At 50.1% G+C, this 17,341-nt stretch overlaps 5 protein-coding genes across 5 annotated transcripts; 3 read left to right on the top strand and 2 right to left on the bottom strand.

The window, feature by feature from the left end:
* The first annotated feature begins 220 nt into the window (after positions 1–220).
* Positions 221–1,700, top strand: BDP55DRAFT_325349 (uncharacterized protein). Its single transcript, XM_060566807.1, has 2 exons — positions 221–980; positions 1,034–1,700. Exons 1-2 carry the CDS (start codon positions 260–262, stop codon positions 1,588–1,590), a joined length of 1,278 nt encoding a protein of 425 aa, XP_060424868.1. The 5' UTR covers positions 221–259; the 3' UTR covers positions 1,591–1,700.
* Positions 1,701–2,789: 1,089 nt separating this feature from the next.
* BDP55DRAFT_325333 (heterokaryon incompatibility protein-domain-containing protein) lies at positions 2,790–5,299 on the top strand. The gene has a single exon (XM_060566806.1). It carries the CDS (start codon positions 2,928–2,930, stop codon positions 5,214–5,216), a length of 2,289 nt encoding a protein of 762 aa, XP_060424867.1. The 5' UTR covers positions 2,790–2,927; the 3' UTR covers positions 5,217–5,299.
* Positions 5,300–5,797: 498 nt separating this feature from the next.
* Positions 5,798–8,267, bottom strand: BDP55DRAFT_325331 (quinate transporter). Its single transcript, XM_060566805.1, has 11 exons — positions 8,053–8,267; positions 7,836–7,993; positions 7,683–7,787; positions 7,464–7,621; positions 7,197–7,398; positions 6,917–7,122; positions 6,785–6,854; positions 6,509–6,731; positions 6,349–6,450; positions 6,128–6,292; positions 5,798–6,065 (listed from the first exon to the last, which is right to left on the bottom strand). Exons 1-11 carry the CDS (start codon positions 8,151–8,153, stop codon positions 5,963–5,965), a joined length of 1,593 nt encoding a protein of 530 aa, XP_060424866.1. The 5' UTR covers positions 8,154–8,267; the 3' UTR covers positions 5,798–5,962.
* Positions 8,268–9,540: 1,273 nt separating this feature from the next.
* Positions 9,541–11,974, bottom strand: BDP55DRAFT_677752 (amino acid permease). Its single transcript, XM_060575936.1, has 3 exons — positions 10,116–11,974; positions 9,945–10,056; positions 9,541–9,883 (listed from the first exon to the last, which is right to left on the bottom strand). The coding sequence occupies exons 1-3, from the start codon at positions 11,533–11,535 to the stop codon at positions 9,706–9,708; spliced, it is 1,710 nt and encodes a 569-aa protein (XP_060424865.1). The 5' UTR covers positions 11,536–11,974; the 3' UTR covers positions 9,541–9,705.
* Positions 11,975–12,829: 855 nt separating this feature from the next.
* Positions 12,830–14,928, top strand: BDP55DRAFT_707255 (nucleoside phosphorylase domain-containing protein; the record flags this gene model as incomplete). Its single annotated transcript, XM_060578070.1, has 4 exons — positions 12,830–12,913; positions 12,938–13,689; positions 13,864–13,930; positions 13,975–14,928. 4 exons carry the CDS (start codon positions 12,830–12,832, stop codon positions 14,926–14,928), a joined length of 1,857 nt encoding a protein of 618 aa, XP_060424864.1.
* Between the last annotated feature and the right edge of the window lie 2,413 nt (positions 14,929–17,341).

Below are 17,341 nucleotides of genomic sequence, written 5' to 3'. Positions count from 1 at the left end.
ACCAGATGAGCAGTCAGCATGTCCAGCAGAAAGACAGTCAGAAAGTAAGCATGTAAGATAGTAAGGATCTTGGCCAGCCAGTCGGTCAGCCAGCCTTGTTGTACTGCTCTGGACTCAGGATTGTCAATCTGGTTCATCACACATCGTATTCTTTTGGTTAAGAGGAGAAGGATGCGAGCCAGTGGACAATGAAATATGAGAAGTGGTCTGACGCCACTGAAGCTCGTCCACTTTTGACAGCCTTCTAAGACAATTTAAGATGAAGCGTCTGCTTCTCCTGTGCATAGGATTGACCCATGTTTTGGGCAATGCCCAAAGTGAAGGCGGCGATGCACTATGCGTCTTTCCTCGGCCTCTCGCACACCCTTCAATTTGCGGCATCAAGGGTGCTGTAGACCCACTCACAACCACTCGAGACCGAGTTGTCTCCAACTCTTCGGCACTATCAGTAAGCTCTCCCTGGACGAACATTTCCCGATGCTCCATAGGCCAGCCTGATTCGCCCGAGTTCTGCATCTACACCAAGGAGGACTATGGCGGCAAAGGCATCGCTATTATTACCGAGGCCGTGACTGCCAATCATATTGCCAGGAGTCAGGGGTTTACAGGAGAAAACTCTCTTCTCGGTGCCAATCAGCTACTACCGAAGGTCAAGGTCGCAGCCATTCCGGGCAAAGAATACGGGCTGGTAGCTACGGAACGTATTGCACGGGGTGAGGTGATTCTCAAAGAGACGGCGAGTCTGCTAGTTGATTATGCGGTACTCGAATGGATGCCCCGGAAGCAGCTGGAGATCATGCGAGCTCATGCCGTAGGTCTGTTGGGCTCTCGACATCAAAGCCAGGTCATGAACCTATCCACCCACGGATACCATGGCGACGAGGCGTCTACCGTCGCTGCAATTGCCAAGAACAATATGTTTTCCATCAGCACCAATAGCAGCCATACTGATGACCGTTTCTATGCATTATTCGCCCAAAGCAAGTTTTCTCTTTACCTTCATACATGCTTGCTGCCATACTGATTCTTACAGCTTCTCGTCTAAATCACGATTGCCGCCCGAACATCGACTACTGGTTTGACCCTCGAACACTGACACAGCGGACAACCGCTCTTCGCGATATTGTCCCCGGCGAGGAGCTCACCATTAGTTACGTCGAGCCTTTGCAGTCTCGCAAAGATCGACAGAACCGTCTGCACTCCAATTGGGGCTTTAGTTGCAGCTGCCACTTCTGTACGCAGTCTGATCTCAAGTCTGAAGCATCAGATAAACGTATCACAAGAGCCTACTTTCTGCTCGAGGAATTGAAGGACCACTCGTCTCAATCGCAGGCCACCCCACAAATGGCCGAGCTGCTTATATCGCTTTATAATCAAGAGCACAACTGGAGCTTTCTCAGCGAGGCATACATGCTCGCTGCGATTGAATACAACGGTGTTGGGGAGCCATGGCTTGCGACAAAGTATGCCAGTTTAGCAATCGATGCTGGCCTCCTTTCTCTGTGGGAGGACCATAGGCACGTCAAAGATATGGAAGATCTCGCAAGGGATCCGTGGTCACATTGGAGTTGGACGATGAGAAAACACTAGAGGTGGGCAGGAGCACGAGTGCAAATAGCAGGTGCTTGAAAGTTGAGCAGAACTATATTTTCACGGCAGCCCATCTTTGTGTGAAAAACGTCTATGGGAATAAATTTCAGCCCTCAATAAAACTAATGATTTTGGATCAATTCAACCGCCCAAGAGGCTAATGGTGACCGAGCGAGCCGACAACTTGGATGCCTAAATCACCATGTCTTGGCTTTGATCAAGTTCTACATCAAACCGGAGAAACTGCACCGGTCAACAACTTGGCTTGGCGCTTGCGTGTCCAATCAACATAGATCTTCGGCAAAGAAAGACATGCTACCCAGTTGTTATGCATGGTTCAAAACAACTTCGGGCCCAGATCTGCAGGTCTCAGCACCCACTTCGGCGCATGCAGATCAGCCGCACGAGTCTAACTGTCAGGTTACCCCGTGGGATGGAGATAGAAAGCAACATTACTACTATGATTACTTGATGGCACATAAACAGGCAAGTGAAGCCACCTACCCATGCAGTCGAATTACACTATAGTTTCCCTCCACAAAAACTCACGGACCAAGACCGTCAAATTTGCTTGATACGCCGTTGCTCTTTTGCTTCATAATTATCCTTACAACCTATAAGCGACCGTTTTCGGGGCAACAACGATAATCTCCCGTGATTTCATAGGTACCGTACAGCTAAGATTCGGCAACAAGCCCCAGTCAGGCGATGGAGAAGTTAAAGCATGTTTTGAGGGGCTTCAAGAAGCTGCGAGCTGGCATCGAAGACGAGGGTGAGGATGAGCAGGACGTTGACCCCGATTGGGACTTTGATCCAAGCAAATACAATGAGAAGGTTCTGAAAAAGTTACGGAAGAGCTTCTATGACGTAATCGAAATCATTACGATTGCTTTCCTCACTTTGTTGTCGACGAAGGCTTGCCACCGCAACAAAGGTGGATATATCAGACACTCTTGCTGCAGTCTCGGCAAACTTTCAGCAACAAGATATATCCTTGGACTTATCTCAATGCTTTCCTCGCTTGGTATTTTCCGAACATCAACTTTCATGCATACACCTTAGCCATCTTGGCCGACAGTCATATCCGTGGCAAGTACGCCAACATGAACGTACCGGATGAGCTTGGGCTCATCTTGAAGCCTTGGATCTTTGGAGGGGCACGTATTATTTTTCGGAGATTGTTCGACTTTCGCGATATTGTCACTGGTTTGGAAACAGTGTTGGGTCCTTCGGAATTCTGACCGACTACTGTTGCGCCAATCTTACCCGGCTTACTACTCAGTGCCCCGAGGGCTACAATCAATGGGTTTGTTCCGGAGGGAAGGCAGGGAGTCATCATGGCTATAGTTGTATGGACGTGTGTTTCTACTCTTCCCAACATTCTCCACTACACATTCTGGTTGTGGTTTACCGGGCCGGATCCCTTTTTGCAGCCGGTGATGGCTTTCGAGTGGTTGCTATGCTCTGTCTTCTGGTTCTCAAACGGCGTTCCCTTCCAGGCAGCTTATGCCATGCACCTCTTCACCAATCAGTACCCTCATCAGGAATTTTGGCTACGGCACCACGGCGGTGAGGCCTCGCCAATTCTTCAAATGGAGCGTCGCGGGTGCCGTTGGTTCGCAATTACAAGCTTTTTTATCAAAGCCATCGAGATGGATTCAGACTGGCCAAGGCCTGGGCCTTTGATGCTCCCAATTGGCACTTTGCTAAAGGTCGCTGCTGTCATCGGAATGGGTGTATATCTGGTGCGATATGGAATGACGATGCGAATGACAAAATTCAAGCACAACTCACTGCGACGATCGAATGAGTTTCGCATTCTCCGACTCCGGGCCCAACCCTGCTTCAGCAACTCACCAGTGCAATGCGATATTATTCACTCAACATTGGACTGCCCTCCCTCGTACCGAGCCGTTTCCCACCGCTGGGCACCTACGGGAGACGAAATTCAGATAATTCTTGTTGATGGGGCGCCGTTTCCGGTCTCTACAAGCATTTACGATCTTCTCGTGGAGCTCCGGCGGCAGCGGTTTTCTCAGCTTTTGTGGATTGACTCCATTTGCATTGACCAGGCCAACGCTGAAGAGAAGAGTCGGCAAGTAGGGCTGATGCGGGAAATATTCGAAGAGGCCACATCAACCATTGGGTGGCTAGGCAAAAGTCCAGGGGCGGCGAAAGCATTTGAACTAGTACGAAGAATTGTGACGACAGAAAAGATGGACCAGAAAGAGCTCGCCAGTCTGAAGTCATCCCCTTCTTCTGGGTGGGAGGAACTACTTTCTCTATTGACTGACAGCTGGTTTGAAAGAGTCTGGATCATTCAAGAAATCGCCGCCTCTACAAACACTGTACTTCAGAGCGGAAATACGACGATGATACACTGGGAGTCCTTCGCAAAAGGTCTGGGCCGGATCCTGACGCTTGGAGCAGGAGGCGACGAAGACCTGTCCATCCTGACCAACGAACACCTTATGAATGCGCTCATCATGGAGAACATGCGTTTCCAAGTTGACGAGATTGATCGTCTCGCTCTTAAAGATGTTTTGAAGCTCGGATCCAGGTTCAAAGCAACACTTTCGGTCGATAGTGTGTTTGCTTTGCTGGGAGTCAGCAGAGAACGGAACGCGCCGCTGTTTCATCCAAACTTTCGTCATAGTGAAGTCTTTACAGAAGAGATTTTCTCTCGAGGAGGGGTTGCCAAAGACTTATTGGACATATTGGGTTCGATCAGTGAGTTTGCCGACGGGCTAAGAGAGACAAACCCACTTCAGAGCCGAAAGACTATCAGATTGATGGAGTCTATACCCAAGGCGAAACGGTCTTTCAGGGAAATGGTGGACGGGATGCACATCATTCTAGATCGAAAAAAAAAGTCCAAAGACAGTCCTCATCACATCAAACCGGACTACACCGACAAGAGCACACCCGAGATTGTTTACACTATGGTCGCCCGAGAGCTTACCAGAATCGGGGACGCTTTCGCCTTTCTTCCATACGCAGGAATTGGCAATTCTAGGAACCCTTCGTTTGAGAACCTGCCATCATGGGTTCCTGACTGGTCAGCTGACATCAACGTGTACATTCTGCCCCAAGATTTCAAACCGCCGATGAAGGAACAAAATTCGAAGTCGGCCGATGAAGCTGAAAGCAACGACAAGCAACAATCTTCAGTTTCAGATGGCGGGTTCAATCTACTTCACATCAAGGGGAGAGTGGTCGGCAAGGTTGTCTTTGCAAACAAGTTGCGAGACAACCTCGGAAAGTCTAGAGGGAATAGTCTGGAGGTTGCAAAAACAGATCTGGAACTTATGGTTTCCAATCTTAATTTGGCACTGAACGCAGCTAAGAGAATTTCTCTGTCATACAATCAGTCGGATGACGACTTGCCCGATATCTTCCTGCATACTCTTCTAGCAAAATCAACAGACGAGGTTCAGGAGGACGCGTCCAAGAAGAGCGTTGAGTTGTTAGCAGATGCGATTCAAAATGACCGGAAGCTTCTCGAACAACTCAAAAGAAGCGAGTTGGAAGACGGCATGAGCCCGGATACATCTGTACCCGGCAGGCCTTCATCGATGGCATTGGAGGCCATGACAATAGAGTATCTTATGAAACGAAAGGTCTAGTCCTCTTCCAACAGCAAGTTTGCACATCTCATGACAACGGATGTCCTACCTAGTTTCGAACACTACCGGTGGCAAGAGGAAAACATCATAGAGTCAGCGAAAAATCCATTGCGAATGTTTGACAAGCGCGTTACCAGCGTTCTGGCAGCATACGATCATTACGTGGACTACACTCTGGGAAGACAGTTTGTGGTACTGGATACGGGGCATATGGGCTTGGCCCCAGCGGGGGTTGCGGTTGGCGACTTGATCATCAGGGTGAAAGAACAGGCAGTATTTTTGGCTATAAGGGCGGCCCCTGTCTCAACGCGTGTGGAAGAAGAATTGGAGCTTGAAGAGTTGCGAAAGAAAAGGTTCCTGAGAAAAAAGGCTATGAAAGAGAAAGCCAGGAAGGAAAAGATCGGCAAGGATGGCATCGAACAGAAGGAGGATCCCCGAGCAGATCCAGCAAACAAAGATAAACAGGGGACCAGCGAAGCTGACAACGGCAAATTGTATGATACAGATAAGACCTTTCGGTTAGTGGGGGAAGCGTTTGTCAGCAACGTACCAGATAGGCCAAACACAGCTACGGCAGTGGATGATGGTCAGAGATGGTTCAGCATATGGTAGTGTTAGATTTGACACCCATGGTATGCACTGAAAGGGCCTTAGTAGTTGTCCTCTTCCGCTATAAACATTATCTCTTCGTCTCATAAACCGTAATCACGCTTAATATTATCTCCGCAACTACTCTGCCTCTGTTCCTAAACGTCCTCGGTGTGTTCGCTCGATTTCACCTTATTGTCATCGAATGTCGCGTCGACGAATTTGGATGAAGGCTCAGGGCGGGCATCGTGAGCATAACCACTATTGGAAGAAGAGTCAGCATTGATTCAGTGCGATGTTCACTTGATGTAGGAGCAACGTACAAGATGACATCCATCTGGTCCATGGTGAGACCCTTGGTCTCAGGCAAGAAGAAGTAACCCCACAATGTGGCGACGATCATCCACGAGGCAAAGAAAAACCAGGTTCCGTAGCCGAAAGAGCTGAAGATGTAAGGCATAGCCTTGGTGATGGCAAACTGAGTAGCCCTGAATGTGTGTCAGTGAAGCGTCGGGTTATTTAAGGGGAAGAGTAGCTGACGTACCAGACAACGAGGGCAGCGTAAGTACCGGTGAAATTACGGAGAGCACCAGGGAAAATTTCGGCACTGACGATCCAGGGGATACCGTTCAAGCCAAAAGACCAGCTATGGACGGCGTTAGTGGTGGTCCTCAGAAGAGTGTTTTCTTCAACGTGGTACTGACCAGATGGAGTAGATCATGATCATGCCAGTAGCCGCCTTACCACCGGCAGCGGTAGAGGCAGATAGTTCCTTGCCAGCGGCGATGATATCGGCAGGATGACCAATCTTCACATAAGCACCGACGATGAAGAGGCACAATGAGCAGATGAACGAGGAGACGATGGCGGGCCAACGTCTTCCAAGAAGGTCGATGAGGAAGATGAAGTAGATGATGGAGGCGATAGCTGTAGTTCTAGTCAGCAAAGGGTCACTGGTCTCGAAGGTAATTATAGCTCACCCTTGATCAGTCCGTAGATACCGGTGTATAGAGAAACGTCCGTGATGCCAATCGACGCGAAGAGTGTAGGCTAACAACAGAGTTAGTATATGAAACTTTCAAGGCCTCCTTATTGGGAGAACTGAATCTTACCGAATAGTAGTTGATGGCGGCAGCTCCGGAAAGGTTGTTAAGAGCGAAGGCACAGAAGACGAGGACAAGGCGGTTCCACATGCCCTTGCGGCCCAACATGTTGGCGACGCCGCGCAGGTATGCCCATTGTCCGGTGCCGTACTGAGATGAAACGGCCTTCTCTTCATCGAGCTTTTTCTGGAATTGATCGAGTTCTTCTTGCATGTCTGTATACATCCTTGCATTAGTCCTTTTTCTTTCTACGGCAAAGTATAATGAATCAAGGTGGGAGAGTGCTTACACTGATGGTCGATCGGCAGTCCTCTTAGACCTTCAAGAACCTTGTGAGCACGTTCCGTCTTGTTCTTACGAAGGAGCCAGAGCGGACTCTCGTGGATGAAGAAGACTCCGGCGAAGAGGATGCCGGCGGGAACGAGTTGGAATGCCATCGGTATTCTCCAGCTGACAGGCAGGTTCGGGTCGATGGTTTGCGTGATGCCGTACTAATTGAACGATCAGGGCATGCTCTTTAAGATTTCCAAACGTATTCAAGGAGAAGGCAACTCACATTAATCCAGAAACCAATGACACTCCCGATCTGGTATGCGACTTCGAAGAGACCGGTAAGGATACCGCGGATGGAAGGAATCGACAATTCTCCGATGTAGGACGGGACCGTAGCTGTGATACCACCGCATCCTATGCCAGTAAGGGCGCGACCCGCGTCTGTGCAAAGAGTCTTAGCGGGAGTCCTCTTGAAATTCTAGTAGGCGAGGAGTTGACTTACAGATGAATGACAACTGATTTGTAGCGGCAGTCATCAGGATTGCGCCAACAAGGAAGATCACAACATTAGCCTGGAGAGTCCACTTTCTACCCAAGCGCTCGGTAACTAGCTCAAGTTAGTGTGCTGGAGATAACTCCTTTTCGGATGTCGTACTGAAGAAGCAAAGCACTGCGCCGCCCAAGGCTCCAGCCTGAAATGCTGATGTGATGTTACTCGAGATATTATTCGAGTTTCCAGTGTTGATACCAAAGTCTCTCTTGAAACTGTTGCGGGCAATGGTTGTTCCGATGAACGCCGAGTCGTAACCAAAACTACCAAAGATCAGTTGCTGGTCGTAGCCATACTAGCTATCTGCAGTATCGCGACCTACAGGAAGGATCCCATTGCAATGATTGCGGCTTCGATGTAGAGCTTCCAGTTGTACACCTCCTTCGGCGTCGGCCGATCCTCAACAGCCTTGAAGCCACCCATGATTGTGATGAAACCGTGCGTCTGATGAGAACTATTCGGTAGAGCTCGAGCGGCGGGGCTGTTTGCAATGATCGCTCTATCTGTTCGATGACACGCGCACACACTATAGTCACATTTATCAAACTCCCGGCTGTCAAAGAGTATTTATCCTGCCCTTCTTTACCACCACGTCGGATGGCGCATCCCCACGGGGTACCTGGTGGAGAAACATGGAGGATTTAGGAGCTGCTCATTCGCGCCACCGTCTCTGCCTGGACATTGGGGTGTGTGGGAAGATGGGGGAATGCTTGCTAGTTTGACTCGCGCTGGTGCGCCCTGCGCCAGGAGAATTCATGGGTACGCTCCTCGGAAGTCGTCCGTGGGACGATGTCATGAACGGATTTCTTATCCGATCAAGTGGATCTAACTCTTCACGCTAGAGAGCAAGCAGGAAAAGTCTTTGGTTCAAGTAGCAATTGTTAGCGCCAGCCGCCGCTTTCTGCTGTGATTTCCCATCTGGCAGTACTGTTGCCAGAGACTCTAGTGAAGCTGTCAGGTGGTCTTGCCGACATTCGATCAGGAACTGTTTATGCCGGCCCCACCGCTTTTGGCTGACGATGGTTCCATGGTTGCGCGCCATGGCTTCCGACATGCGAGCCGAGAAGCGACCCGACGCAAACTACCGGTTGAGAACCCACCCCGCACGTGGGAATGCGATGTGTATTAATGAAAGAACCGAGTTGTCGGGCCCAAGGAGAATGAGGGTGATCTCGCAAGTTGTCTAAAGCGATATGAGGACCGAGGCCAGTTGAGGGTGCGCCGGCTTACCTAATCAACGCGAACTGGAAGCGACGCATGATTCTCCTTGAATAGGAGCCGATTGGGCGACGAGTTCGTCAAGAACTTACTGTGTAGTGTTTCCATGAAGCAATACAACCACGCTCGACTCACGGGGTTGCTATAGCTAGAGAGGTGGCTTTGGGAAGATTACTATGCTAAGGCGGGGTTTAGATCCAGTTATGGATAGTTGACTTGCATCAACATCGCTTCGAACTTCATTTAGAGTTGCGCATGGCCACGTTGCGGTGTTGCAGCCTGTGCACTATGAAAAGGCCCGAAGTTGCTCTTCATACCCTACGCTGCGACCAAGTCTGGCGAAGTTGGAGGCCCACCTCAAGCACATCACCACCGGATGCACAAAAGTCTTGCGGGGGTTCCTTGAATATCCGGGGAAGAAGGGCCGGTTACAGAATTCTCAACGTCCAAGTCCCCGGCTTCCTCTAGTAGCTCTTCCTTATGAGGCAATATAACATAATGTACGCATGGATCTGTGATTGGATGAGTCACGATCAAGAAACTGGCAATGAGTCATAGCTTAGATACAGGCACTTGTGGAATTTTGGAACGATTTCTCAGTGTTGAACCATCTTTGTTTAAGACCAGACCAATGATGCCGGCTTCTACATATTATATATACAACTAAGGTGTTGAAGTGTTTGTACACTAGGGTATTAGGAGGTAGGTGCGTCTTTGTGCGCTAATTAAGTATGGGCAACGCTCAAAAGGTCCTCCATTAATTCCAGATCCAGCTGACAAACCGTATAGGGCCAGTCTCTTGCTTTTCAGGCTCTTCGGGATAGGCGTCGGCCTGCTCAAAAGCATCATGAAGTGGGATGTTTTCAAGAACGACACCCTTGGTCTTCTTAAAGAATTTCCAGAACAGGAAAGCACCAGCAACCAGAGGAATATCCCTGCAAGATGGTCAGCAAACTCGATCCTCGTCTAAGATTTGAAAGTAGAGGATAGACTAACAGATAAGACGAGACGAAGCCACTGGCGTCCCAGTTGCCCTTGGTGAAGACTTCGAAGCCACTGGTCAAGAGAATGACGATACACAAGACCAAGGCGACGTAAGAGCTGTACACTAAAACCCCATCTTTGTCAGCAAGTTTCCATCAGGTAATTCAAGACATTTGAACTTACGGGTCCACGAGTTGTTCCACGGCAACCTGCTGAACTCGATACCCTGCTTCTTCATCGCTGTCTTAAGACGGATATGGTTCAAGAGAATGGCCGACCACGACACCAAAACACCAGCCGCAGTCAGGTCAACCAGCCACCAGAAGACAGTCAATGCGCCGTTGGACAAGCTCATGAAGCTGAGGAACATGAAAGCGGTGAACAGCAGGACGCAAACGTAAGGTGTACCCCAGGCGGTTGTACGGAGGAAGATCTTCGGGGCTTGTCCCTTGAGTGCAAGACCGAAAAGAACACGGGTGCCGGCGAGGAGACTCTGGTTAGAGGCTGACCAGGCGGAGGTGATGACGACGGCATTCACTACGCTTGGGATGGCAGGAATTCCGGCAGCAGAGGCGGCGATGACAAAGGGACTCTGAGCAGCGGTACCATAGGCGTCGTCGAGGCGGGGATCGTTGCTGGAGACGAGCATACCGACGACCAGAACCGCGAGCATGTAGAAGAGCACGATACGCGCAAAGACACGCTTGCAAGCGCGGGGGATGGCGCGGCGGGGGTTCTGAGTTTCGGCAGCGGCCATGGCGAGGGACTCGACGCCGGCGAAGGAGAAGACGGCGCTGGTCATGACACCCCAGTAACCCAGAAACTTGCCCCAGTCGCCGGTCGCGATGTGCTCCACGAAGGGGCCGGGGCTCTGCCAGTACCTGAACCCGATGCGGGGGGTGCCGGGAACGCCGCCGAGGTCGATGACGAGACCGAGGATGATGAGGAAGATGACCAGGAGGATCTTGAGCAAGGCGAAGACGAACTCGACCTCTCCGAAGACGCGCACGAAGGCGATACCGACGACGAACGTCAAGATGATGAAGATGACGATGAAGACGGAGGGGTTCAGGTCTGTCCAGAACTCAAAGAGTACGCAAATGGCCGTGATCTCAGAGGGAATGGACAAAATGTTGCCGTAAACCAGATTCCATCCGATCGCGAATCCCCAGGCCGGATCGACAAGAAACTCGGCATGGCGGACGAATGAACCGGTGACGGGGAGGAGCGCCGAAACTTCTCCGAGAGCAAACTGCACGGCACAAACAATCAGACCGACGGTCGCATAGCCAAGCAATGCGCCAAGAGGGCCGCCGGTCTGGATAGCGCCGCCGAGACCAAGGAAAAGACCGGTGCCGATGGCGCCCGCGATACCCAACATTGACAAGTGGCGCTGCTCCAAGCCGCGCTTCAGGTCGCGGTCCTCGGTGGTGGTGACAAAATCGCCGTCGTGGTCGTCGTGAGGCTCAAACGGGCCGCGCCGAGAGGCCTCGGCGGCCTCGACGTCGTCGGACGTGATCCAGGCGTGGCGGGTGACATCGGTGATGCCAGGCGACTTGGCGCCGGGGAATTGGATGGTGTCGGTACTCGTCGCTTTTGCCATGATTCCCCCTTTGTCCTCAACTCGTGCACCTTGTGCTTCCTTCACCGAGGTCGGGGTCGGAGAGAAGGTGAGGGAAATAAAGCTGACGACGAGCGATAAGAAAGAACCGCGATTGATGAAAACCCCGTTTGCCCTCCTCTCGCAAACTCGGTGAGATTACCTAATGTAATCGTCTGAACCTGTAGGGTAACACACGAGACAAGAGAGTTCGATGCTGAGGTATCAAACGACGAGATTGATAACCAATTTTTCACCTCATTGGAATGCTGGACAACCGTTGAATGCAGCACTGACGCCTAGATCATGCTGATATGGGCCATGGCTCGCACAAAGAATCGCGAAAGGGGTTCGGATGGACAATCGACGGACGGGGGGAGGGAATCGAAGAGATTTTGTCGTCTTATCGCGAACTCGATTTGGGAAGGTGAGATTTCTCATTCGATGATGCCATTGCGCTAAGCGGGTCCTGATCCACATGCACTGCGAGCACGTTACGTTACTGGTGGCGTACGCGTTATCTTTCTCGCAGACCGAGGCTCTCGAGGTTAACTCGCCCGTTCAATCTTTCGACAAATGACTCGCGTTATCAATCTCGTGGGAAATACATACAAGTAGATTCAGCAGCCGTGCCTCACCTTGCAAATGGTTGTCGTTCTACCCGTACTTGTGAGTCGAATGACAGAACTGGGGTTGCTATGTGCCACATGCAATACACGATGTTCATAAGGTAATGTACGTAGGATCGATACCTTACCAGGTTATATCGGTGAGGCCTCGGCCTGAGCTAGACCATTGCATCTAGGCCTACCCTCGTTCTCCATCATTCTTGGTTTTCGAAATCTGTTAGAAAAAAGTGTTCTGTTCCTTAAGGTTGACAACATGTTATGATAAAGCTAGCTCATGGGTTATTAGTCAAGGGCGAGTTTACATACCTATCAGGTCAAGTCGACAGAAAATCCTAACACGCCAGCCGCCGCAACTCAACATGCGCCAAGTGTTCATGTTGGCCAGGCTGCATCAGCTGCAGGCTGCGCGCCGCACCACATCATAAGCCCAGGGTCGACAGAAGCATATGCAGTCAGCCTCTTCCCCGCGCAATACCTACTCTTGCTTTGATACTCTCTTGCTCATTACACTGCAGACAGGAGCGTCCGTTCGTGCCTACTGGGGCTCGCCAGGCACCTTCAATCTTAGCGTACAACCCGACGTCCGTTATTCGATCAAACGGATTGAGCCGCCATCCCCAGATGCCTCGATAACGCGTACTCAATCTTGACCCGTTCCATCAGTCGATATGTCTGATCCATCACTATATACGATCGGCTGGATCTGTGCCATCGTTCCTGAGTTCGTCGCAGCCCGGCTCTTCCTCGACGAGGTCCACGAAGAGCTCAGATCGTAGTCCAAGAACGACAATAACTCGTACCAGCTCGGACGCATGGGCAAGCATAACGTCGCAATCGCAGCCCTTCCTCATGGCGAATACGGGGAAAGCTCGGCGGCAGTTGTCGCTCGGGATCTGATCCGCACATTCGAGAACATACGAGTCGGGCTGCTGGTTGGCATCGGCGGCGGAGCCCCAAGTCCAGAGAAAGATATCCGTCTGGGCGATGTTGTCGTCAGTTCTCCGACTGGTGGGTACGACGGTGTGCTCCAGTACGATTTTGGCAAGTCTATGGTGGATGGCAAACTCGAAATGACAGGATTCCTGAATCAGCCGCCAATTGCTTTCAGGACCGCTCTCAACGTTCTTATTGCCGATATCGAAATCGAAGGCAACTGGCTTGAGAACGACATCGAGAAGGCTCTCAAAACTGAGCATCTCAGACAGAAATACGGCCGGCCAAGTTCCGATTTCGACAAACTCTTTCGTAGTGACATCTCTTACAACCCAAACAAAACCATGGCCCATTACACCACCAGCGATTTTGTGGAACGCCAGGAACGGTCTCCAGATTCGACTCTCGTCATCCATCACGGATTGATCGCATCGGCGAATCAGGTGATGAAAGATGCACAAAAGCGGGATATACTAGCAAAGGACAAAAATGTGCTCTGTTTTGAGATGGAGGCTGCTGGGTTGATGAACCATTTTCCTTGCCTGGTGATCAGAGGTATCTGCGATTACTCGGACTCTCATAAAAACAAGAAATGGTAAGGCTACGCTGCCATGACCGCGGCAGCCTTCGCAAAAGCTTTGGTATGTCGCATTCCCTACCAGAGCCTTGCGAGCGAGCAGTCTATAGCAGAGGGGCTTTCCATGCGTAAGTAGGGCCCCAAAGTCACATGACTTCTTATTTATTATAGTTTGATTGTTCTAATCGACAGTATTCGGTCAAGTCCATCGGGGCAGAAGTCAACGCGATCAAAGATTCTATCGATCACGACACCCTTGGTAGGTTGCGGATGGCGAAATGCGCCGAACTTGACAGCTACCAGAACCAACATGAACCAAGATGTCATCCAAGTACTAGAGCCAATATCTTACACGGTATTGAGCGCTGGGCTCATGGACCTAGCAAACAGCGGGTCTACTGGCTTAGCGGAATGGCTGGCACTGGAAAGTCGATCATAGCTCGGACGGTTGCCCATGGACTTCGCGAAACAAACCTCCTTGGCGCTACGTTCTTTTTCAAGAGAGGGGAGCGGGATCGCAGCAGCGCGTCTTTCCTCTTCAGCACGCTAGCCAAGCAATTAGTACGACAACGACCCGAGTTGAGTCCTTATGTTGTAAAGGCAATCAAGACGACGGACGACATCTTTTCCAAATGTTTGGAAGAGCAATTCTCCAAGCTCATCCTTGGCCCGCTCATAGAGACGAGCTCAAAAGCAGGAGGTTTCAAGAACCTGATACTTATTGTGGAAGCTTTGGATGAGTGTTCCGATGAGAAAGATGTTGAAGCTCTGCTACATTTGCTGTTCAAGGTTGTGGATTCAGACGTGTATGCTCTGAAGCTTTTCATCACAAGCAGGCCAGAGATGGCAATCCGCGATGCATTCGATTTCATCAACTCGGAGCTACATGTGCACCATCAGCTACAGGATACACCGGGTGATATCATCTCCCGAGATATTACGGTGTATCTTGAATATCAACTGACAGAGATCAGAGTTTGGTGGAACAAACGATGCAGCAAAATTCCCACCGAACAACTAGCAGTAGATTGGCCTGAGAACGAGAAAATAAGTTTACTTGTCAAAATAGCGATACCACTGTTCTTGTTTGCAGCAATAGCTTGTCGCTTCATCAGAGACGATGTCTTTGGCAGCCCGGAGGAGCAACTTCTGAAGCTCATTCAGGTCGCTAAAGAAGGTAGTGTCCAGGACAAACTTGGAGAGACATATCGACCGGTATTGAGACAATTCCAAGGCAAGAGGACGGAAAAAGAATAACCGCTACTTTTGAAACGGTTCAGAAAAGTCATTGGTACAATCATCCTTCTCGAACAACCCTTGACAATCGGCTCCATTGCCAGCTTGCTAGGCTTACAAATTGGGGAGGTCATCGGCATATTGAATCCTTTCAAGTCAGTCCTTATCTTTCCGGAAGAGCAAGAGAAAGAGGTGAAATTTTTCCATCCATCGTTTCGCGACTTTCTACTCAGTTCAGGGGCCGAAGAGTTCCTGATCAATTCCAAGGAAACGCATTGGCAGATTGCGATTGCATGTCTGGATCCACTCTCGAAATCATTGCGCTACAACATTGGTAACCTCAAACCGGCAGATCGACGAATTACGATTGCAAACGACGTTTTGGAAACACAGCTGCCGCCGCATGTACAATATGCTTGCCTATTTTGGTTTTATCACCTAGACCAAGCAGGCAAAACTCTGGAGGATGACGACATTGTTCACAGATTTCTTCAAGATCGATTCCTGCATTGGATCGAAGCTCTGAGTATTCTCGGAGAAGCGAATCGTGGTATTCAAATGCCAGAGATTCTTATTCCCTTAGTCAAGGTAAGCTTGCTTAAAACCTTGGGTGTAGTAGGTTGAGCACTTCATTGTGCTTTTCTAACAAGGCCCCAAGTCACCGGAAAATCGGCTTCACAATTCCTGGTGGATTCGGAAACGTTTGTTTCAAAACATATTTCCGTTCTTCTCGAATTTCCTCTTCAACTCTACTGGTCGGCGTTGGTATTCTCACCCACGACAAGTTCCGTCAGAAACGCTTTTGCCGAAAGCGTTCCAGCCTGTATCACTTTCCAACATCCACGAAAGTCAACATAGACACCCCTAGTTTAGAATGCAGGCCTCGGGGGTCATTGTGAGAACTACAAGTCCGTCGCTATTTCTCCAGACTCCAGATTTGTTGCGCTCGGAGAGTCCAACGGCAGCATACTCATTTGGTCGCTCTCTACGGGTGTCTCAGTGACCAAGATACATATGAGACAATATCGCTCTGCTGGTTCAAACGTCCCAGTCACATTTTTCAAAGACTCCAAACGGATTGCATCGGCATATCAGGGCCATGTGTATGTCTTCCTGGCTGAAACTGGCGAATGCCTCCAATCATCCATACTTGGCTCCGAGCAGTCCAAAAGTCGCAACGACGTGGGACAAGTCGACGTTTCCCAAGATTCGGAGAAAATTGCAATTTCTTGCTCTCATTGGATTTATGAGCATACTGCTGCGATATGGACAATTTCTACGCGAAATTATCTGGAGCTACTGCCGGTGCACCCATACAACTATCCCGATGACTCAGACTTGAGGGCGATGGATGTCTTCTATGAAGACAAGAGTGACATGCTCGCAAAGTCTCGGTCAAAACCAAAAGGTGGTTCATTCATATGTTTCTCCCCGAACTCCCAATTCGTAGCTACTTCGTCCGACCTTGGAGGTGTCGATCTTTGGGAAGTGTCAACAGGTCACTACATTCGCACTTTCCCTACGAATCGGCCACTGATAGGCCCGCTTGCGTTCGTGTCGGGCACCAGTCTTTTGGTCATTAGGGAGGCTGAGGGAGTGCGCACCTTAGACATAGATACTGGTTGTTGGACATCTCAGGTGCCAGGCGGAGGAAACACTCTCGGTGCCGTGGCCATTTCTCACGATGCTAAGTTCCTTGCACATGACAACACCGTTGATAGAGATACCATATCAATTTCGTTGTTCGACACTGGCGAACATTACAAATCCCTAGATTTGACGAGTATCTTTGACGCCGAATCACTCAGGTCAACTTCTCGGGCAGCGGCTTTCTCGCCAGACGGGAAGTATCTCATCGTTACCAAAGGCGACGGGGTCGCTATTTGGTCACTGTCCATGATTCAGCGGTCCAGGTCAGTTATCAGAGAAACAGATCCCTCAATCAAGCCACAATTCTTGCCGACTAAAAGCTGTTTCATTCATCGGAGTGCTTCCCAAGAGGCGGCACGGATTGTTTCGATGGACGAGGGGTTGAACTCCCGCGAAGTAAAAATATGGTCATCTGAAACCGGTCAGCTACTTCAGACAATCGTGAACGATGGAGATGTTTGGAAGTCTGGGGACGTCATCTTATCCCTTGACTCTAAGCATATATTCTTGCCTCGCAAGTGCGTCGTTCTCGACACCGAATGCAACAACGTCGTTCATGATGTAAAATCCTCGTATGATCTTACAACTCCCTATTTATGGGATGAAGAGACCTCTATCGTCTTCTCCGCCGATTTCAACTCTTTCGCCTTGGGCTCATTCAATAATTTCAGTCTATGGACAGTGGGCGGTGAGCCAAAATTTCGGGACTCAGCTTGTGGTGGGGACCTCATCGCGATTACAACCGATTGGAAATCTGCAGCTTACACGATTGAGACATCATCGT

Source organism: Colletotrichum godetiae, assembly GCF_030913485.1.
Source record: "Colletotrichum godetiae strain CBS 193.32 chromosome Unknown BDP55scaffold_53, whole genome shotgun sequence".
Lineage (NCBI taxonomy): Eukaryota > Fungi > Ascomycota > Sordariomycetes > Glomerellales > Glomerellaceae > Colletotrichum > Colletotrichum godetiae.
Note: the sequence above shows the minus strand (reverse complement) of the source record. Positions and strands in the feature narration are given on the sequence as shown.